The 23,393-nt window shown below is 45.2% G+C and overlaps 1 protein-coding gene across 2 annotated transcripts in view; it reads right to left on the minus strand.

Moving 5' to 3' along the window:
• Positions 1-747: 747 nt before the first annotated feature.
• Positions 748-23,393, minus strand: part of UBE2H (ubiquitin conjugating enzyme E2 H) — a 103,698-nt gene continuing 81,052 nt past the window's right edge. For both annotated transcript variants that reach the window (XM_029074221.2, XM_029074222.2), the window contains 2 exons: positions 9,557-9,685; positions 748-5,145 (listed from right to left, as the gene is read on the minus strand). In XM_029074221.2, coding sequence (XP_028930054.1) covers positions 5,021-5,145; positions 9,557-9,685 — 254 coding nt within the window. In that variant the 3' untranslated portion in view covers positions 748-5,020. The remainder of the gene's footprint in view (positions 5,146-9,556; positions 9,686-23,393) is intronic.

Below are 23,393 nucleotides of genomic sequence, written 5' to 3' on the forward strand. Positions count from 1 at the left end.
TCATTTCACTGAGGCAGGGATCTCAACTGCACTTCAGGGAGGGATCAGAGAGAGTAGGAAGACCTGGCTTTAAATCACAATTCCACCCCTTCCCTGCTGGTGACCTTGGGCAAAAAACTCCGCTGTGCCTCAGTTCCCTCATCTGTAAAATGGGAATAAAATATCTGCTCTCCCTCCCTCAATCTCTGAGCCCCACATGGGACAGGAACTGTGCCCGATCTATTTATCTTGTATCTACCAAAAACACGATTTATGATTAATATTATTATACTTGCGCTTGCAGATTGAAGAGTTAGGTTGCTGGATTAGACAACCCAGCGGATGTCAGGATGGGAAAAGCCGAGACTTTCCACAGTGGTTGTTTCTACTTAGGTGGCAAAAGAGTGGGTCTGGGTTTTTTCAGGAGAGCTTCTAAATGAGCAGCTCTGTATTTACTCCCATAAAGGTTATTACCCCAGAGTGGGGACATCCAGACTGCAGCACTGGAAATTGTGAGTTAGCTGATCCAAAGGTGGCAGATTTTGTCTACTGGACTCACATTGGGACACTTTTTCCTTATACCCTCCCAGAATCCTTCCTTCTCTTGCCTCTCTGGCTTCTCCCTCTCTTTGCAGTGGATGCCTACTGTTCTGAGATCCTGGGCAAGATATTTCAAGCTCAGGGCTGCTGTTGCGACATCAGGAACCTGGAGGCAAAACTCCCCTTGCGGATGGGAGCTGGGCTGACTGATCAAGGTCCAGCCAGAAGTCAAGGTATATACATATTTTATTTAAAAAAGTTTACAGTTCTTTCATTATACACAACTATTTGAGAGGTTATAATCTTAGAGAAGAGGCATTTGTCCTGTTGACAGATGTGCCCACTACATTATCACAATGCAAGAAAAAGGGCTAGAGGGAAAGTTAAAGAAAAAAGGAAAAACAATAATAAGCTTAGACTCCAATGAAGGGCATTACAGCCCCTTTCATCTCTTCAAGTATCACACAATTATGTACCAATACAGTCAGTAAACAGTGGCCATTTCCCCCATTGCCCACAGCCCTGCCAATGTGCCAGCTCAGTTCAGAAGGGTCCAACGGAGGCTAGGAACCCTGACCGGCCTTAAGTCTTCCCAAAGCCGGAGAGCACGACGGGGAAAGTGGAACAGTCACACGAGCAACTCCTTGGCCTCCCATCCCCCTGCATCTCACAACCCCCTCATCCCCACCTCCCACACACAGCCCCCATTCCCAGCTAGACTCCTGGGTGAGTTACCCATGATGGTGGACTATCAGTGAACTCCTGAGTCTGTCCATCTTGGCTGGAGGAGGGAAGTAAGGGTGGGCCAGGGCTTGCAGGCCGAAATGGTAGGTGACTTTTCTCTCCGCCTGGCTTTTGGTTTCCCTGGGACAACTGATGAGGCTTTAGTTTCACACACAATTTCAATCAAATTCCATGCCCAGTTGTTCCACCCTCCGACGGGGCTGGAAATCTCACCTGCTGGGCCCAGCAGAGTGTCTCCTCTTTCATGATTTTTTCGTTGGGACAATGGGAGGCCTGAAAAAAACCAGACACCAGGGCCCAAGAGAATACATTTGGGAGCTTTCAGGGAGTCTTTTGAGATGTAAACTTCTTTGAGAGGTGAAGCACTTCACAGAGTTTAGATCAACCCGGTTGGCAATTTCTACAGCTTCTTTGAAGTGGAAAGAAGAATGTTAGGTACTGTGGAGATATGGCAACTTCGGATAATTATCTCACTGGTAAAAACTTGCGAGGTAAACTCAGGGACAAGGGTGATGAACTCTTGACATAAGAGCCAGTTCCCCTTCCCACTCCCCCAGTCCAAGTCGGCTACCGCGCTCTAACAAGACTTCGGTGTCGGGGGAATCCATGAAGAGCAAAGAGACAGCGGATCAAATGCTGTTTGTTGGATGGAGAGTATCTTGCTTGTAGGTGCTTGGCCAGAACTTTTCGTTCAGTCTTCTGAAGAGGGGCAGAAAATATTGGACCGCTGCAAAATCTCAAGAGAACACTTCTGAGGATTCACATACTGACTGAATGGAAGAAGGGGGGAAAAAAAGCCTCAAAACTACAACTAGCCCACAGCAGTTTGGACTTGCTTGCCAGTGATACTTTTCAGGCAAGGTGATTCCAGCGTGGTGAGGGGCCCGGGGCTGCCCCGGTGAGCGTGGTGGTGAGGGGGAAGGACAAGGTACTAGGCAGTGACAGTGGGCCTTTTTAGAATGGGAATAGCCACTCACTAATGACTTTTTGGCGGTATTTGGATTCCTCTAGAATTCTCAATTTCCTGCTGGTCTAGTTTCCCTCTGCCCCTTCCACTGAGCGTCAGAAAAGGGGCAAAGACCAACCCCAAGGGAAGCTACAGGAGGTCAGGTTGTGCAAGCAGAGTGGACACTATGAGCTGCAAAGCAATAGCAAAAGGCTTTGGAAGCTAATAGCAAAACCTAAGTTTTTTTCCTCTCACACACACCACACACCCACACACCCACACATACACACAGCACTCAGGTCTGCTTGTTTTCTCCAGATGCACCTTGCTTAAGAGCGGATGGGCAAATCCCTTTGAAGCTGGATCTTTAGAATGGAGGGAAGAGTTGTTGTTTTTTTTTTTTTAACGGGGAATCAAAGGCTTTTTTAGGGAGGGAGAAAGAAGTGAGCAATTGTTTGATGCCCAGTAAACCTGGTTAAGGACCAGAAACCTGGTTTGGGACAAAAGATTAAAAACATAAAGGTTACCTGGAAAAAATAAAGAAGGTAATTAGAACACTATTGTTTATACAATATTGAAAAAATACAATTTTTTATTGTTTTAACTGAAATCACCACCCAGCACTTTAAGCCTACCCCTAATATAGCACCTACAGTAAAGGTTATAGCACAAGCAAACTGCTAATTCTGCAGGTAAGCAAGTTAGACAGTGCTAGCCAGATACCCTCCCCTCCCCTAAAGTAATGAGAATACAACGTGCTAGATAAGAGTTAAAGTACACCATTACATGTTAAATAGTTAACACTACCCTTCCAACAAGCCACAAATGCTAGATAGATAACTTCAGCACGGTAACTAACCACAGCCCTACATAACTGCACTTTTTTATTAAAAAAAAAAAAGAAAGAAAACCTTTTGCTTCATGCCCGTAATTAACATAAAATAAGTAAATTCTTTGTATGTCTCTGTATTTAGGAAAATAATCATGCTAAAGCAAATTGAATTTTATAGAGATTTTTCAAAGGAAAAGAGACTGATTGTGCTTTTTGAATTAAAAAAAAGATAGGATATCTTCCAACCTCATTGACTCAAACCTTGTGGCATAGAGTACTTCTAAGCTAAATGTGCATTTTGGAAAAATTAAAGAAAAGAAAGCCCATTGAATGAGTAAAGCGGGGCATTGGAAAAAAAATGGTAAAGTGTCTCGGAGTTGGTTAATCCCAACGATGTCCTACTGGTTGCAACCAACATCAGGATAAAAATATATCTGGCTATCTAAAACCCTCATGAACCCCCAAAATCTACAATAGGCAACATTTGGGCCTGGAAGGGTCTCGGCACGCTGCCTCCAGACGTGGTTAGCTGAATCCGAGTCTGACTGGTAGGCATCTGAGAGGGTCTGATTCCCTCGATATCAAGGGGGGCGGGGAAGGGGAAGAAATTCACCTTCAAAACTTGTTCTACTGTGTTAGAAGATTGGCAGTCCCCTCCCACCTCCCCGCTTCGGAATAGTCCTCTGGTCTCCTCCTCTTCCCTCACTGAAGTGACCAAATATCTTTATCCTCCCTAGTTAATTTTCTTTTTAAATTGTGTGTGTGTGTGTGTGTGTTGGGTCTGTAATATCTACTCCCCCTCCCACGAGCAGATGGCAATAAAACGGCTGCCAGAGATGGCAGAAGGAAAAAAAATCCGAAACAAAGAAATGAGAGTGCTGAAGTATTCATGGCCCATGGACCAGTCCTCCTGGATGAAGCTAGCGCGCTCGGCATAACGCCTCTCCTTTGACGATGAGACCCTCTCTGGTAGAGAAAGATTCAATCTGCAACGTGTGCCTAACCACGGTTCAAGCACCGGCAAGCAAGCTTACGGCTCTCGGTCAAGGGTAGCAGTCTCGAACTGGCAAAGAAGTGGAGTTCGACCTTGCAATGTGCTCTGAGTCAACTAAAGCACTATCCGCGTCATCTCCCTTCCTCTCTCCCAACAAAGAAAAGGGGGGTGGGGGGGTTGTCAGAGCTCATAATCCAGACTGGGAAAATGAGTCGAGTCCAGAAAAAGGCTTTCAAAGGTCCCAAAAGCAAATACACCCGCAGTTACAGGGCCCGGTAGCTTGAAGGGCAGGAATCCACATATAAAAAATGTACTTAAAATCCAAGTGTAAAAAAAAAAAAAAGAAAAAAGAAATTAAATTTGGTTAGTTTTAAGCTTCGATGCTCCAAAATAGCTCCCTGCACGGTTACAGGTGCTCCGTATAGCACGGGGTCACCAGATTAACGGGAAGGAGTCAGCACTTCGAATTATACTCTTTGCTCTAAGTGCTCTTACAACAGTCTCCCCCTCCCCTTTGCCCCGATTTCTTTTCACTTTGAGAAAGCACTGCTCCGACGTAGCATCCAAGGGTCGGTTTGTTTGTTTCTCTTTGGAACCACCAATAAAGGAAGCGGCATCTTTTTTTTTCTTTTTCTTTTTTTTTCTTTTTTTATACTCTGGTCTACCTATCAGAGCTGCTGTCTGGCGGCCGGTTCAGTAGCACACAGGTTGGCTTGGCCAAGATGGTCTTATGAACGCATGCATTCGGGCTGCGTACTGCTACCCGAATGGAATGTGGGGGTATATGCTATGCACCTCTGGTTGAGAAATGACCAAGAAATCAAAATCTAAAGGGTGATATATAATATATATATATCAATGCTATTATTCATAAAAACCTTGTTTAGTAATAAAAAAAATTGCTTTTGTTTAAATATGAATATTATAGTCTGCTTCTCATGGTTAGGAAATAATAGTCTTTCTGAAAAGCAGGTGGCTTTTTCTACTACAACTCCATATCCTGCGCCTCGTCTTCCGAAAAGTCAGACATCGAACTCTCCGACGAGCTGTCACCGGTGCCCTCTTCCTGTTCTTTCAGGGCTTCTTCTGTTGCATATTTCTGAATATATTCTGCAGAGTGGGATGAGAGACAGAGAGGGAGAGACAGGGCGGTCAGTAGGTGTGTTCACGCACACAGCTGAGGGACACAAAAGCTGTACAGTTAATCATAACACTACCTTTAGTTTTATAGAACACTTTCATTTTCAAAGCACTCTCTCATTTTTGCCCTTCCCACAACTCTGGGCGGTAGGTAGAAAAAGGGAGAAAATTAAAAGGCAGGGCAGTGGGGAAATATTACTTCTGAAGGGTCTTTGAAACAATCCCCAGTACCCTAATCGAGCCAACAATAGTATTTATTGAGCTCTTACTGTGTGTAGAGCGCTGTCTATGTGCTTGGGAGAGTACAGTACTAGAAACGTCCCCTGCCTCTAATGAGCTTCGAATCTACAGGATCACCAAGGGAAAGATTAGGTGAGGCTTAGGCACTAGGGTTCCTCATTTCTGGGGATGAGCAAGCTTGACACATCATAATGCAGTATTCCTTGGGGCTCTGGGCCCTTCAACAGTGACTCTCCCAAGGCTTTGCACACAAATTGGACCCAGACGACTCGCAGATGAAAGACACTCAGGGAAGCCTGAGCTCTGTGTGAAACCCAAAGGTGATGGAGGAAGAGGGGAAAGCCAGAGAAGGTAGGAAGAAAGGATGACAGCAACAGGAGGGAGGGAGGGGGAAAGGATGGCAAAAAGACAATGGATGCCAAAGTTGAAGGACCAAGTGGAGAGGGGGACATGCTGTTGGCACGATGCTGGGGTTTTGGCTTCATCTGTTGGAAATTGTTTGGCCACAGTGTGGATTCTCAGAACCGAACCTCTGAAATATGTGGTGGCCCCAGGGATGGAAATAAAAGGGTGAGAGGGGGAGTTCTGGGAAAGAAGAAGGGCCAAAAGAGGCTCCATTCATTTTAGTGAACTTTGTCACCGTGGAACTGAAGATAGGCTCCCAAACACGCAGTGGCAGAAGGCAGACTGCTGGCTTGTTCACCCTATGAGGGTTTAACACGGCAAATCCCATTGCCCCTAGTCTCGGAGGGAGCGAGGGGAGGGAAGAAGGAAGAATGGCTTGATGTTTACACATCAAGTCTCTTCTAAGTCTCCCATTTGAAGTATCTCACACTTTTCATTAGGAGAACTTGGCTTCCACCGTTTTCACTCCTCGAAGCCCGACACTTCATCAGAGGGAAGCAGGAAGGGAGGTTTTCTCCATCTGTGCTCCTTGGACGGCTATTTTACCTCCCCCTCCATGACAACGTCTTTAGGAGAAGCAGCGTGGCCCAGAGGAAAGGGCACGGGCCTGGGAGTTAGTGGAACTGGGTTTAAATTCAGGCTCTGACACTTATCTGCTGTGTGACCTTGGGCCAGTTACTTAAACTTCTCTATGCCCTCAGCTGTAAAATGAGGATTATGACTGTGAGCCCCATGTGGGACAGGGACTGTGTCCAACCTGATGATCATGTATCTACCCTAGTGCATGGTTTAACAAATATCACTAAAAAAAAAAACCAACCAAAGCAAAACCAAAAATCCCCCTCACTCCATTCCATTTTCTATTCCGCTGCTGATTATGCTAAGTCAGGGACCAGAAGACAAGTAACTCCAACCCCTTCCAGGGCTCTGTGGAGCTCCTGGCTTCCTCAGCTGTCTTCTCCAATAGGGTGCCACTCATCCTATTGACATCAGGCGCACAAAGTCACGAGCTCGCTGGTACTGAGGCATTAATTGGTCTACGTTTTCCTCTCTCAATCCAGAGCTAACCACGGGGCATGCCTCTGGGAGTGGAGACAAGACCGGAGGGGACAAGCTGGGTGCCATGTAGGCCCCACGCCCCTCCCTCTCCCAGGGTGTGGGCATTTATTTTGAGACAACTGTTTACCTCAATGAGCTCACGGCCAGGCATGGTTACTTGGCTGTGGTCATTTGGGGTTTATGTGGTCAGGAAAGTTCTTGGATCCCCAGCTGAAGTCTCACAGGCTCGCTACGAGAATAGACACTGAAGTGTCACTGAACATCACAGATTCTGCCTGTCAGGTCTTTGGGCCAACCAGCTAAAAGGGTCTTTCTACGGCAGCCCAAGACAGCTCTTACGCAGACATACGAGTGGCGCCTTACAGCTTTGAATATGCATTATTCACCTGAGAACCTGGGCTGCTGCAGCCTGCTTGTTAAAATCCGTTGGGTGGAAAATTACAAGAGCTGCTGAATAAACCATCAAAAAAAAGTTCTTGTGAACCCTTAGAGTATGATGTTTTCCAATAAATAGCCTTCACCCAACGTGAAGGGATTCCGACCGTCAGAATCGTCATCCCCAGTCCTTTCTGGTGGCTCTTCATGAATAAAAGAATACAGACAGGAGAAGAGCCTGCTGATTCTTAGGCTGAGCTCTTCCTGCTATGGACTCTGCAGGGCTCGGCTGTTTCAAAGGAGGAAGCATGTGGGCACACGCACACATTCTCTCTCTCTTTCTTCACCGCCCCCGCAACCTCCGAGTGACAGAACAGAACTTCAGTCACTGAGGACAGATATTGTATTTCAATCATTCCAGTGGCTAGGTCAATTCTCTGCTTCTTTCAAACCTCCAGGAAGGGAGAACCCTCCAGTCAGCTCCCGAAGCTCCTACTTAAGGTGAATAATTCAGGGATCTGGACTCTTCCCCATCTCTAGACTGTAGGCTCATTGTGGGCAGGGAACATGTCTACCAATTCTGTTATATTGTACTTTCCCAAGCAATTGGTACAATGCTGTGCACACAGTGAGCACTCAATAAATACAAACGATTGACTGACTGATCTTCATACTTACTGCCGGTGAATTTCAAGGTGTTGCCCATTTTAAAAATTAGGGAATCCTTTGGGCAGATGAGAAACTCTGCCCTTTTAAATTAGTAATTTTGAGGTGGTGAAAGCAACCCTTAAATAGGGGCTGAGGAGCTGCACAACTTCTGGCTTTATAAGACATGACAGCTAATTTTTAGAATCAGTAAATCCTCATGCAGAAACCATTATTCTCTCTTCCTTGCTGGTCCAAAGAACGACCTCTCGAGGTGGGACGAGTAGCTAAACCAGCAGGGAGTAGAAAGAGTTTTAGCCTGGTTTAGCATGAAATGGAAGTGGATCCTAATGAGAACTTAAGTCCAAGGCCCCACTGGTCTGATTTTGGGGTTGAGCAAAGAGGCAGGGTGAGGAAAGAAGCAAGCTGTGGCCAGCGGAATTCATCTGGTGGCCAAAGGAGATGGAGCTTTTTGAAGTCAAGGACATTCATATGTGAAAATCCTGAAATGAGCTGAAGAAAAAACATACGAACCCCAAAAAACCCAACAACAGTCAAAGTGAGGAAAGTCCAGGTAGGCAATTAGAAAAACTAGAAGAGGCAAAGAATGAAAACGCTAGGGATGAAATCAGACAGCAATCACTATTTGATGTTCAAAACTAAAAGCAGATTTGGTAGAAAGAAAGAGAGTTGGCGTGGAAGAAGACTACTGAAGGAAGAAACCAGACTGGCAGTTAAAGGCCAGAGAGAAAGGAGAAAATGAAGAGAGAAAGGAGACCACAAAGGAAAGAAAGAACAGGGAAGAGGCGGAATTAATACCCTCAGGCAGGAAGGAATGGAAAGCAATGCTGTGAGGTGTGAACCCAGTACAGGGGTCAGTCCGGTCCGCAGGCAAGAAGTACTCAATAAATACCAACTGGTTGATTGAAGAACCTACCCTATAAAGGCAGGTGGAAATGAGAAAGAAGGAACAACGTGGAAAGATCAAGGAAGGGCTAGAAGACAGATTCTTGAACCCTTCAAGGGCTCCAGAATTTCCTTTTTAAGACCTGACACTTGCACTTTCCGCACTAAGAGCGACCACATTGGGGAAGCAGTGTCTTCCAGTATTCTCACCTCAACGAACTGACCCCAACCCCACGCAAAGGTCCCGCAACTCCAGGGGGCAGACCCAAAACCGGAGGGATTCTTCTGCCCTTAGCATGCTTACTTCTGGGTAGGGTTAAAATCCATCCTTGTCAAAGCTGGGAGGTACTTTTGAGGGCAGGCAAAATAGAGACCCATTCTACCTACTGATCTATCTGCGGGTTGCAAAAGTGGAAGTTGAGTTACACTGTTCTTAAATGTCACCCAAGTTAAGGCTCTAATGCACTTTCCTGTCAAAATTTCACCTATTTGAAACTCCTGAGATTGTATTTTTCAGAAAGACTCCTTTATGGGGCCACCCAGTTTTTTTTTTTTTTTTAAATTAAGTGGCAGCTACTGGGAGGAACCTAGGTCTTTGGTACTTAAGTAAACACTGGACTAGAGGGGAAGTGGAATCAGCACTTAAACATGGGCTCTCAGTTCGGTGCTTCACTGCCTCTCTGACAGGAGGTGAGCAGAGACGAAAACACCAACGGGATCTGCTTCTGGCTTAATACATTTTCTTGTGTACCTTTAATTTTCTGTTTGTATTCTTCTGGTCGGTGGAGATACATTGCTGCAGCATCGCCATTTAGAGGATCTATAGGGTTAGGATAGGCCAGCAACTGAGGCAGGAACGACTCAAATATATTGGTGAGATCTGCCAAAACAAACAAAGGTGATTAACAAACACAGAGGTCTGTGGCTCCCAAAGGGGAACAAAATTCACAAGCATCTCGCACCGGGATCACGGATCGTCCAAGGAACGACTCAGAATATATTGGTGAGATCTGCCGAAGCAAACAAAGGTGATGAACACACAGAGGTTCATGACTTGGAACAGGAACAAAGTTCACCAATGTCCTGAACAGGAACCAGAGACAGACGGGCTGAATTGAGGAAGTTCGGTTCCAGCTGCTGACCAGCCTTACTAGCAACCTTAAATTTGTTTTGGATCAAGGTTTTCCAATTACTTAGCCTACCATTAAAAGTTGCACTGCCTGCAATCAGTGAATGGAGGGCAGGCTTTGTACCTCCACCATAACCAATGGCATTTATTGAATGCTTGCTATGTGCAGGGCACTGTACTAAGCGCATGGGAGAGTACAATACAATGGAATTAGACCATTATGCCTTCACCTTTTTTTTTTTTAAAAGTCATAAATCAGAAGTTTTAAAACACAAGTGAATCCTTGATAAAAATCAGTAGAGTTTACATAAGAAAAAAAAACCCCAAACCCCTGCCATCCTCAAGGGTGTTAATGCCACAGTTAGGAAAAAAGCATCATTACAGTCAGAGCTGTTCTGTTTACAACTGCACTTCTCTCTGAGCTCCTATTGACTAACAAAGAACTGAATGATTCTATTACCAGGAAGAAAAATGTCCTAAGGGGAGGGGAGGGGCAGAGTAGGGAAGGAAGTAGTGGCGCAAAAACAAAATAAGGCTTCTAGGGGTTCCCCTCTGCTGGGGACAATCTCTATCTGAAATTCAATACTTGAGTTCCAACTAGCCCATTCCATGGGATCACTGGGTAGAGTAAGTACTTATTATAATGAACAGTTTACAGAACCTTTTGACCTTTCTCTATATCAGCTGCTCTATTTTCATGGTCCCTGCCCCCTCAAATTAACGCCATAAATTTCGAGCAGAGATTAGAGTTTGTATGTATAATTTCCTGGGTTTTGGCATTTGCTTCCCGACCATCCACTGGCATTTCACATTTCTGTGGCTGGATGTGGAGGAGCTGCATTTTGTATGTATTTAGGCCTCTCCTTTCATTCTATTGCCTAAATGCACTCGAAGGCCGAGATTCAATATTAAGTAGATTTGAAAACTCAAGCCATCTGAACCCCATCCTCTTGCAGCTTCCGACTGAGGTTTACTAGATACAACCATCTTTCAATTATTCAAGGTAATGGGGAATACTCCTGGAGTGAACTTCCTTACCCTGCAAATGACATGACACCATTTGCAAGGCAGCCTAAAAGAGCACACCTGCCGCAATCAATGGTATTTATTAAGTACATACTGTGTGCCAAGCACTGTACTGACTATAATACATTAGAGTTGGTAGACATGATCCCTGCCCTCAAGGAGCTTACAGTATTATACAAGTTATTCTGCGATTTGCAATGAGACTGCCATCATGAGCATGAGAGTCGCTGAGAGAGAATCTCTTGCTCTTTATATCTCCCTGAAGACACGACAGTGTACCTTCTCCGGGCCCTTGACCTTTAGGGTAAGCATTGCTTATAACATCAATGGTTAAGAAGGAAAAAGGATATCCTACCACCAGCAGGACAGAAACATGAGTTGCTCTTGCGGTAGTGGGGATGACCTGTCCCGAACCATCCACACTCCCTCGCTCGGTTCCCCATGCCCAGTGGCAGGCACGCGAGAAATGCTGGCGGGGCTAATGGATATAGGCTGTGGTCATGTAACAGACTCAATTCAGAATATTTATTAAGTGCTAACTGTGTCCAGAATACTGTGCTAAGCACTTGGGAGAGTATAATCTAACAGTATAACAGGCATATTCCCTGCCGACAAAGAGCTTACAGTCTAGAGGGAACATCTCTGAGACCTCATCGATAGCAGAATCCTTGGAGTCCTCACCCAAGTGTAAGTCACTGTTGACCATGACTCTCAGAGTGCCATAGTAAGATCCAGAGATGTCTTTTCCAGTTCATTGCGCACACCAGAAGCCCAAGCAAAAATCTGTTTCATTGCACAGTGGGTGGCACTGCAACCAGACAAGACTTGAAACACAACCGGTAGGCAAATCTAAGGGATTTTTCTTGGGGCACTAAGTGGTCCAGAAAAGTGTCCAAAAAGTGATGGTGCCAACCTTACAAATCAAAATCTGAAATTCACGAATTTGAATCTTGACAATTCCTCTCCAGGTATGGGATACCAGCAGAAGAAAAATGCCTAGAAGCGGAGCAGAGAAGGAGGAGCAAAAGGAGTGGGTAATTCAAACACTGAAAAGCCGACGATTAACCAGTTAGGCTTTTTTTTTTTAAATGGTATTTGTTAAGCCCTTACAATGTGCCAGGCACTGTTCTAAACGCTGGGGTAGATACAAGATAATCAGGTTGGCAGAGTGGTTTGAGTCCATTTGGGACCACAGCCTGCCAGATACCCATTAGTGGAGTTGCTCTTCCATACCTCGTGCTCCAGATATAGAACGGCCAAAAGTACTTCGCTTTCTTAAAAGTGCATGGGGAGGCAGAATTATTTTTAAACCGGGAGTTTTCGGGCTGCTGTGGGGCTGTGCTGTTTGTGTAGTTCAGAGAGATGATTTTCATATCTTCAAGTGGCTCTGCAGCAGGAAATGGCACAGAAAAGTTCTCAGACCCGCTGCTTAACCTGCTGCTTCACCTGGGGGGTTTTCATGGCTGCAGAAATGCTTAGGATCCGCAGGCTGATCTGTTATTGTTTTTTAATTACTCCAAATTTCTTTTGAAGAAGAAAATTCGTTCAAAGGAGAGAGACTGCCTTTAAACAAACATTCACAGTTGTTTCGGAGCTAGAGAAATACCTTAACGATGACATATTTCATAATGAGATGCTGCCCGTGTTCCAGGAAGAGAATTCACCCTCGGCCACCACTGAATGTTCAGGAAGGTTTCTTAAGTTACCAATATGGGGCTTTGGACAGGCAATCGTTCCTCCAAGCAAAAGAAACTTCAGCTATTAGGTCTTCCTTCCTGCGTCAACGTACCCTGCATGGCTCCGTTTCACTGATGCGCCGAGTCACATCTGTACACCGTGAACTCTACCGAGCCGAAAAGGGAAATTCTGGCACCTAGATGTAAGGAGAGCTCAGTCTCTGAATGCCAATACAGTTTTCTGGAAAACAGTTACTCCCTTTTTAAAGACAGGCAGAATATAAAGAGGGAAGAGAGTTCTCTTGAGAGAACAGAGAACACCATCGCCTCTCCATTTGCCATCTTATGTTTGAGAAATCCAGAGGGCTCTGGGTGAGTGGAGGCAGCATAACTACTGGATGAAATCCAAAACCTTCCCAAAACATACCCTACCTCACCATAATTATCCAAAATACGACACACCCCCAAAACAAAAGCACCCTGACACTCAGCTTGGGAGGGAAAACTTTGCCGTATTTTTTTAAATCGAGGCAGGTCTTCTGAGGGCTCTTTGGAAGGCCCTAGCCTCATAGTCAGAAAAACAGACCCAGTTGAACCCTAGCTTCCTGCAGCCTAGAATGCCAAAAGCAGCGGGGAGGGGAGAAGGAAGCAGAATTGTTGAGCTCTTTTAGTTTATATGTGACCCAATGATTGGGGTTACAGGACCCCTCAGTTCCATTTCCAATTCTGGGGTGGATTCTGGGTAGCACTCGCACTGACATCAGAAATTCTTCAGCTTTCAATATTTTATGCACCCTGGTATTTAAGAAACAAAAATGTGTCTAAAAGAATTCGGCCCGCTCTCACCATTCGTATTAGGAAATCTGGATTACTCCTTGCTCCTCAAACCGTTTTTTTGCCTAGAAACCTAGGAGCACTGTACCTACACTCACTCATTTATGTGCAGCTTTTTCAAAGGCAGAACAAGGAGAACTAGGACTTCGGAGGGTCTGAGAGAGAGAAGAGACAAAGGACGGGGTAGAGTCAGAGTCATATGACCAATCAGCTGGCTTGTCCACTAGTCAATTTTACATGGGCATTGCAGAAATTCTTTTGCCCGCTGCACACAGATAAATATTTCCCTGCTGGTGCCCCTATCCGGAGAGTAGGAGCACCATTTTTTTTTTTTACAGTTATATTTGTTAAGCACTTAACGTGTTCCAGGCACTGTCTCAAGCTCTAGGGTAGTTCTAGGCTAATCAGGTTGGACACAGTCCATGTCCCACGAGGGGCTCACAGTCTTAATCCCCACTTGACAGATGTGCCCAAGGTCACACAGCAGACAAGTGGCAGAGCCGGGATTAGAACCTAGGTCATTTGATGACCAGGGCCATGCCCTTTCTACTACACTACGCTGCTTCTCCCATGCCACTGAGGCACGACTGACTCCACTGCCCCACTTCATGCATCTGAACTCCCATTTCCATCCCTGCACTTCAACTTTAGCCAGGGGCTGCCATCTCTTAGCTCTGGTGGTGAGGCCTCTAGACTGAAAGCCTGTTGTTTCAATACTGTTATATTGTTCTCTCTCAAGCACTTACTACAGTGCTCTGCACCCAGGAAACACTCAATAAATACACCTGGCTGATTCTAGAAAAGGGTGGAATGCTTGTGAGCTATCCAGTGGCCTAAGCAGATATCGACCCAAGGGACAATCTTTATGGGTTCATAACTGGGGACTCAGGACTACCCGGCCTATATCAGCATTTTCAGTCACACTTGTACCCATTGGTGAACTCTGTCATCAGTGTGGTCTCCTTCAGTAAAGGAAATACAGAGCAACTCAACGCACCTGTAAACCCACGTGCAAGCATGCACATATGCAAAAGCCTAGATGGTAAGACAAAATTGGTTTCTCACCCTCTAGAGCAGGAAAAGCTTATAAACAGGGACCGCATCTAATTCTCATCCGCGTCTTCTTTTCCAGCACTTAGTATAGTCCTCTGCACCCAGTAAGCCTTTAATAAATACTATTAATGTTACTACTCTCAAGCACAGGAGACTGAAAATTCAAGAAAAACAAATGTTTCTCGATCCCAGCAGGGCTCCAGACTCACCAAGTGACTCTAGGCCCAAACTCTTCTCAATCTTAATTTCCTTACCTGTAAAACACGATTACTACTGCCCGCCGCCCCCCTGCACAAAGCATTAATAAAAATGACTAAAGAGCCCTGTAAACTGTACCAAAGTGCTAGCTCAAGCAAAAAATAAAAATCCCGAGAATCTTCCTGCAGTAGCACCTACCTACAGTCCATATAAATGTCCCTTAAACTATGTGCCTTCATTGATATGAGTCAATGTTTTAGAACAGCTAGCTACTCTGAACTCCGAGCTACTCTACTAAAAGTGACTCATAAGAGGATGGAACATGGTTTGATGGCTAAAGCCCAGAGTGGGAATGAGTCAGGGCTTTCAAGTGCTATTCTTGGCGCTCCATGACTTGCGACGAAAGGATGTGGCACCGCCATGCTTCCAGCTTCCATTTTACTCATGAGGGGCTGGGAGAACCTACTTGCTTATAAAGCACTCTAGGGTCTTTGGATGAAAGGCCTGGGGAAGAGTAAAACTTAGCAGGTCAACCATTCTTGGGAGTTATGGTCAGCACTCAATCCACTGAGAAGGCCTAAAGCCTTGGGGGTGGAGGGGGAGAGTGGGGAGAGGGAGATTGGTCTGCAGTCCTGAGCATATTTTCCCACTTGCGAATCCAAATTCTGAGTGGGAAGGTCCCATTTCCCTGTTGGCTTGGAAAATGAGCATAAGTGTATCTTCGTACCCATAAGGACGCTTGGGTGTGATGAGGAAAAAAAAATCGTTTATATCCAAAAGCCCCTGGGGATTCATTCATTCAATAGTATTTATTGAGCGCTTACCATGTGCACGGCACTGTACTAAGCGCTTGGAATGTACAAATCGGCAACAGATAGAGACAGACCCTGCCCACTGACGGGCTTACAATCGGGAGGTGGTGTGGCAGCTCTGGTCTTGCTCCACTGTTTCCAGCTTGGCCCTCCATTTCTTCTTTTCCGTTTTAGTTTTTCACTATTGCGGAGTTAAACTTTGAATTGGGAATTTTGGGAGCTTTTCCTGTGTTTGTCTAACCCTTGACATTGTACATATACTTTGAAGGCGGGCGCCCTCTTCTGATGATTCCCTTGTAATTTCCCCAGCTCCGGGAGCAGTGTCCGGCACAAAGTGGGTGCAGCCCTTTGTGTCTGAAGGCAATGCGCTGCTGGGGAGATTTCACCCAGTTTTGGCTGAAAAACACAAAGGGCGTCCCTTGCATCCTCCTGGGGCCTCTTCGATTCTGACTTATAACGATTATGGTATTTCTTAAGCACTTATAATTCGCCCAACACAGTTCTGAACACTGGGGTGCATACCAGTTAATTAGGTCAGACTCTGTCCCACATGGGGCTCACAGTCCAAGTGGGAGGGAGAACGTGCATTGAAACCCTATTTTACAGATGAGGAAGCAAGCCACACTAGGCCACGCTGCTCCTCATCATTTTATAGGGCGTTTCTTCTCCTCCACTCTCATTCTGTGAGCCCCACAGGGAACAGGGACTGTGTCCAACCCGATAAGCTTGGATCCCCCCCAGCGCTTAGTACAGTGCCCGGCACATAGTAAGTGCTTAACAAATGCCATTATTATTCAACCCTACACACACAGATATAAACACAAGCACCCAGTGTACATATACCCACATGTCTGTATATACACACTCTTGCAAGGCACAACCAGATGAAGAACACACTTCACTTGTGCCATCCAGTGACAGGAAACAGGACTGCATTGGCTTTCAACTTCTTTTCCATCTGGAGCTACGGTGCTAGAGGTCCATTCAAGTTTGGAGAAATGGGGATATTTGGGATGAGTGGGCTCAACTGGGGTTTACTCAGGAATACCATAACACGCGATTTCCCTCCTTGTTTCGGCTAAAAGCTGTTAAGGAATTAGGGAACGTCCTTCCGACGATATGGACCTATGGAGATACAGCACGATGCGGTATTGGGAAAAAAACAGCTGGATACACACGAGGTGTTGGATGCTGTTGGTACTGCATCACAAGTTTTCCTTAATAGGGGATTTAGCAAGAACAAAGCCCCCACCTTACCAGACAGCTGGGTGAACATGACTGTCCTTGTCCATGGACCACAGTGCTAAGGCAGACAGTGAAACTTTGAAATCTGACCGGCTCATGGATTAAATCAGGACAGTACTGCTCCTCTAATGCCAACCCCCCCCCAGTACCTCAATCTCATCTGTTTTGCTGTTGACCTCTCACCCACGTCCTGCCTCTGGCCTGGAACGCCCTTCCTCTTCATATATGACAGTCATTCTCCCCATCTTCAAAGCCGTATTGAAGCCTTCTCTAAGCCCTCATTTCCTCTTCTTTCACTCCCTTCTGCGTCGCCCTTACCCTTTGATTTGCTTCCCTTATTCATCCGTCAGCACCGTGACACTTATGTACATATAATTTAAAATGCCTCCCTCTCCAGACTGTAAGGCTCTCTGTGGGCAGGGAATGGCTCTACCGAGTGTTTAGTGCAGTGCTCTGCTCCCAGTAAGTGCTCAATAAATATGACTGAAAGTGACAGACTTAGAAACAAAATAAGACTGGAAACAACTAACTTTTCCAAGATGGTAGACCCCCTCCCATTCTAGCCGCAGTGTGCACTAGATATTGGACACAGTCAATTTGATAAACCTGGATATCTGCTCCCTAAAACAAAGGTCTCATTACAACTTTTCCCGGTCCTATTCTAGTCAGATGCACAGTAGCCAAGGGAGGGTGGTCTATGGAAAAAAAAAAACCAACTTTAGAAAACAGAATGCTCTCAAAAAGAACACTCCCCCCAGGAGGAAGTCTACAGTAAACGACGACAACAAAAAAATATCACATGGCAGACTTGAGGCAAGCGGTCTAGAAAACAGAACCAAGATGAGTTCAGAAAGAGTTTTCTGCCCAATAGGAGAGCTGAATCCAACTTCAATGTAGGACGCTATGTCTCCACAGCTATGAATGGAAATGCACACAGGGAACTTAGTTTAGCTGCCTTGCAAACCTCTTGGGGTAACATTCACTGGAAGCAGGCTATCAGCAGAACTTGCTACTGCTGTTAAATATTTACTGGGTGTCTAAGGTGAAATAGGAGCTCTCCCTAGTAATATGTTGCTATTGGAGGAAATACCACAGCCCCCCAGGAGATTGGGTATGGCCACAATAGGGTGAACAGTTCAGACAAAGACTGACTCCAGCTTACATAACACACCAAGGGGTGAATGGACTTCTTAATCAGGTCTTTGCTTTAGTGATGAAGAGGGGTATTTTAAAGATTACAAGCTGAAACCCAAAAAGAATTTGTGGAAAATAAAATTACCTGGCTTTCTCTTCTTTTCTCTAGTCAAACACCTGCACCTCTTGTCTCTGCTCAGCATTTTCCTTCTAGCTACTGACCTGCCTTGGTCCCTTGGGAACCCCCTGCTTCTCTGTCTTCCCATCCCCTCTTCTACTCTGCAGCTTTGCTCTGAGCTCTGGATTTATACCAGATGTGCTCAGTTAAGGAGCCCACGCATACTCTCTCTCCCCTTCACCCCCCTCCCCCAACTACTCCTTCCCTTCACCATCCCCGCTAACAAAAGAGGATGTAACAAAGGATTTCAAGTAACTTTTAAAAATTAATAGAGGATAAGTCCAAAAACAAAATACAGCCTCCAAAACTAGTTTGTGGGATTTAAGAGGTTGACTTCATGAATCAATCATGGAAAGAATTTGGATGACTGGTCATATTGTTTAATAATGGTAATATTGCCAGCCTGAGGAACTATAACCCCCAAACAGGCACCTCTGTGAGATGAGATGAGAGGCCAGCTACCAAAATTTTACAGACCAGAGATAACTTGGGTCATCTAACTCCCTGGGATAAAGGCCAGTTTAGGACCGATCCCCTGAAATGCAGAGATGGAGACCCCATTTAAAGGAGGTTCCCCATAATTATAAAATCATTTTATGATTCACTGGCCTGAAGACTCTTGTCACCAAGAAGAGCTTGTTGAGGAAGATCAATCAATTAATCAACGGTATTTATTGAGCTCTGTGTGCAGAGCACTGAACTAAACGCTTGGGAGAGTACAATACAGAGTTGATAGACATTTTCCCTGCCCACAGTGAGCTTACAGTCTTTGGCAGGGGAGGGCAGAACAAGAGAGGTGAATGAAATTGCCCAAAATGGAATTTTGAGGAAATTACTCTTCATCAAAAACTACATGGCTGCTCATAATCACTCTTAACGAGGCTTCAGCCTCTTGGAAGGACAAGAATCACTAACCGTCTTCTTAACAAGCTTAGAGTTCCTTTGAGGTCACTCATCCAAATGCAAACCCTGTTTGACCCTTCTTGGCAAAGAGAAGTGGCTATAGGATTTGTTATTAACCTTCTAGAAATGAGGGCAGTTAATATATAACGGGCTCTTCTGGTATTCATACAGCTCCCTCAAACCAACATTAAGTTTTTAATTCCTGAATGGTAATTTGATTTAGTCTTTAATGTAGAACCAAGAAGAGCTTCAATATCTAGCCTCATGCCTATTACCAGATGAGTTTCCCCCATCTGAGGCAGACCACCACCCATCCAGGCTGGAGGTCAGTCATTTGAATAGTCAATAAATCAGGCTGCAAAGTCCACTAATGGAGTAGGAAGGTCCAGCAGAACTCCAAAGAGCATAGGACCTCAAAGTCACCACCTAGATGAACTATCACTAAGTCTTTTAAGGCAACTGAAACACCCACTACAGAGATGAGCTGAACTGCCTTTTAGATGCATCTTTGGTGCATGATTTATAACAATTATATTTAGTTCATTTCAGAGTCTCAAATTGCTATAGAATGCTTTGTGATGAGTGGAAGCCACCAATTAAAATGAGTTCAATTCTGCTCCTAACCAGAACTTCCTCTCAGCAGGATGTGCTGGAATTTAATCCAGATCACCTGGAACTCTGGTGACAGAGACACCACCTAAAGTTGTTCAGTCTGAAAGAACCCATCAGTCTGGGGGAATCTGATTCTTCCTTGGTCACAAGGTGATATCACTGAGGAAGACTGCCACTTAAATCCTCATCCAAATGTCTAAAGATGTATCAAGAGGCTCCCTGTTTAACATATTTCTTGGTTCATTATTTATTATGCTTAAGGTGGTCAGAGTTTGGGAGCTCAAAGAGAGATAGGAAATGGGGATGGAAAGGCAGAAATAAAGAGACACAGAATGGATGAAAATATAAAGACTTAAAGAGAGGAAAATTTAAAAAAAAAATTAAAAAGATAGAGAAGCAGTATGATCTAGTGGAAAGAACACAGGCCTGGGAGTCAGAGCACCTAGGTTCTAATCCCGGCTCTGCCAACTGCTTGCTGTATGATCTTGGACAAGTCACTTCAATACTCTGTGCCTCAGTTTCCTCAACTGTACCTCTTCCTACTTAGAATGCAAGCCTGATGAGGGACAATGACTGTGTCTGACCTAACTTCTATCTACCCCAATGTTAGGGTTTGACACATAGAAAACACTCAACAAATACCATTAAAAAACACAGAGGGAGAAAGGAGAATTAAGAGTGTGTGGGGAAAAATAGAGAAGAGAGAGAACAGAGTTAATTGACCACAAATGTGGTTAAGTTATGTTGGTCCAAAAGGGCAGAAAAATGGTGGGGGGATGCTAAAGGCAAAAACAGAGTATGTGTAAAGGAAGAGGGGAGAATTGGAGAAGAAGAAAAATTCATGGGACTTGCAGTTCCATGAAAGCTCCAATGCTACCCAGTCAGCCCTTATGCTGCTTCCTCCCCACCAAACCATTCTCCCTTGCCCTTCTATACATGGAAGGGCAAAGGTGGGAGACAGCAGGTTACCGTCACTGCCTGGAACTCTTCTTCCCAGGACTCCGCTAAACACCGCTCACCAGGAAGGAAGGTGGAAGAGGTGCCCTAGGCATTCTGAAGTCTCATGCTGCTTCTCCCGCTATCCGTTTACCAGATGGGTGGCGGGAGTGAGGTAGGGCACTGGGAGTATCTGAGTGGTAAAATGACTCCCCAGGACTTCTTTGGGTTGATTTCCTGGGTGGTGATAGGGCGTGGAGGCCTGCACTCACAAAGGAGAGTCTTGGGATAAGTGCCTCGGGAGACAGCAAGTAAGCTCTGGGGACCCTGGAGAGCCGCTCCTCTGGGCACACCTCACGACACTCTTTGGCAACACTAGCAGGATTAGTGTAGCTTCCTGGATTTTCCTGGGGCTCCCTCATCTTTCCATAAGGGAGGGAGCATATCTCCAGAAAATCCCGACAACACTAGGGTTTACTCAAATACATTAAAGAAACAGTTCTCCTCTAATGTAGGCGTCACCTTTCTGACACATCCCTGGTAAAGGAAGACTTGCGACTGCTTCCTCTGATGTCCCTTTGTATTCTATCCTGACTGTCGAGAGCTGCTGGAATAACAGTCTGGAATTCCCTAATAGCATTCTAGCCCAAATCCACATTTTGGAAGATCATTGTACTAGAAATTGGGAAACAAAGAGTCTCTGGGCACAAGGAAGGGAGACAAACATTGGAAATATTAACAGTTAACATGGCTGATGGGCAAGGTTGCTCTGAATCAATCGATCACATTTATTGAGCACTTACTGTTGTATAGGGCACTGTACTAACCGCTTGGGAGAGTACAACAAAATATAAGACACATCCCCTGCCCAGTGAGCTTACAGTCTAGAGGGGACAATCTCTAAACATAACTGTGATTCCCCCTCTGTGTTAACACTAAGGATTTTGTTATTAAATCCAGTTATTCCAAAGGTAAGTCAGTTTGGATGATTTAGGGCGATGCTTGTGACTCCAGCGTGGGAATCGATACAGATTTCTCAACCCTGTTTAAACAGTAGCTGTTGCCTAATCAGTCACCTGCTCAATTTTCATAAATTTGTTAGAGCCGCTAGACTCTTAACAAAACCCATAAACACAGCATTTGGAAACAAATGAAGTTTAGCTGAAATCTGAAGGACTGTTGATGATGTTTCCCTTTCTGTGTTACTGAAAAAGGGACCTGGGAAATGAGTTCTGATCAACAGAATGGAACCATGCTCAGCTCTGTGAACTCTCTTAATCCCAGAAATTTAAATTAAAGTCTGCTGGCAAAACCCCCGTCTTTCACTGAATTCAAGGCCCCCAAGTTCTTATTCTATCGGGTGGTGGATAACACCTTGGTCTGTCATTGATTCCCTAGGTGACTGGGATATTTCAGCTCTCCTCTACGTCGGTTTTCCCAATCAGCAAATAGGGAGACAAAGGACAGGTTGCTCACAAATTTTGTGTTGCTGTAGTGATGCTTAAAACAGGCTTGATTCGACTGGTGAGAAAAGGTAAGTTAACTACTCTGGAGGGAAATTAAGCCCTCCAGGAAACTAAATTAGGCCTGGCCAAGTGGCAGCTAGGAAACTTACATGTAACTTGTGGAAGGAATTATGATTTGGCCAAGTCTATGGGCCAGGTTGCTCCCAATGAGGGTGGACGGGGCAGTCGTCTACAGTCCTTACATTTAGGAGGGCCCCCACCAACCTCCGCTCCAAGGGACAAACTGTGGTCTGGGAGAAATGGCCAGTAAGGGAACAAATCGTTCCCCAGAAGCAATGGTTTCTGGGAAAATGGCATAGTCTACTGGAAAGAACACAGGTCTGGGGGTCAGAGGACCTGAGTTCAAATTCTGGCTCCACCATATACCTGCTGTGTGACTTGGGACAAATCACTTAACTTCTCTGTGTCTCAGTGGCCTCATCTGTAAAATGAAGATTACCTCATATCTACCCAAAGCTTAGTACAATGCCCGGCACATCGTGAACGCTTTACAAATACCATTAAAAAAATAGCTTATAGCCTCAGTCCAGAGGGTGAGCTTAAGGAACGGACCTCCAGCATTGGTAAGCAGTTCTGATCCTCTATTTCCTCTCCCAGCCAAGTCTGGGCACAAAAGGTCCCCCACCAGCCAATTATCCCAGATCCCACCCCACCTAGGGAAAGCCCTGTTTACGGTCTTAGAATAGCACTCAGTACAGTGCTCTGTACATTGTAAGTGCTCACTGAATACCACTGATGGTGATGGTCTCAGAAGGGGGAAAGGGGATGCTGGGGAAGAGCCACCTATCTGGAACTCAGACCCACAGCTGGAAATGCACATTTACAAGTCCTGAAAATTTCCAAGCCCCCATCAACACAATGTGGGGTGGGGAAAACATTTGGGTCAGGGACATTTTGAAACAGAAAGAAGGATTGACAGGTTAGACAAGGAAGCTGGAGCAGCTAGTCTTTGTGGATTCACTGAATTTTTCAGTTCTTCCACTAAAGCAAACTACAGAATGTTCTAGCATCTGGGTCCCAGATCCCCACTGTCATCTGAGCAGTGTTACTGTGCTGCTATATACCATAAGCTTTCCAGATCTCATATGTGTTGCTGGCGAGGGAGGGGGCGGGGAGGGGAAGAGGAGAAAAATTACTCTCATGTAGGAAGACAAATTCAGTTACTTTTAGAAAATCCCCTTCAACTTTTCCCCTTGCTACACTATTCACCAGAAGCTGTAGAGCAAAGTAAAGAAACTAAATCTATGGAGTTATGGCTAGGCTAAAATTATAATTATGTTTCATATTTTACTTTTATCAACAGGGTACATGTGAAGGGGCAAAGGA

This window comes from Ornithorhynchus anatinus, chromosome 10 (genome assembly GCF_004115215.2).
Source record: "Ornithorhynchus anatinus isolate Pmale09 chromosome 10, mOrnAna1.pri.v4, whole genome shotgun sequence".
In the NCBI taxonomy this organism is placed as follows: Eukaryota; Metazoa; Chordata; class Mammalia; order Monotremata; family Ornithorhynchidae; genus Ornithorhynchus; species Ornithorhynchus anatinus.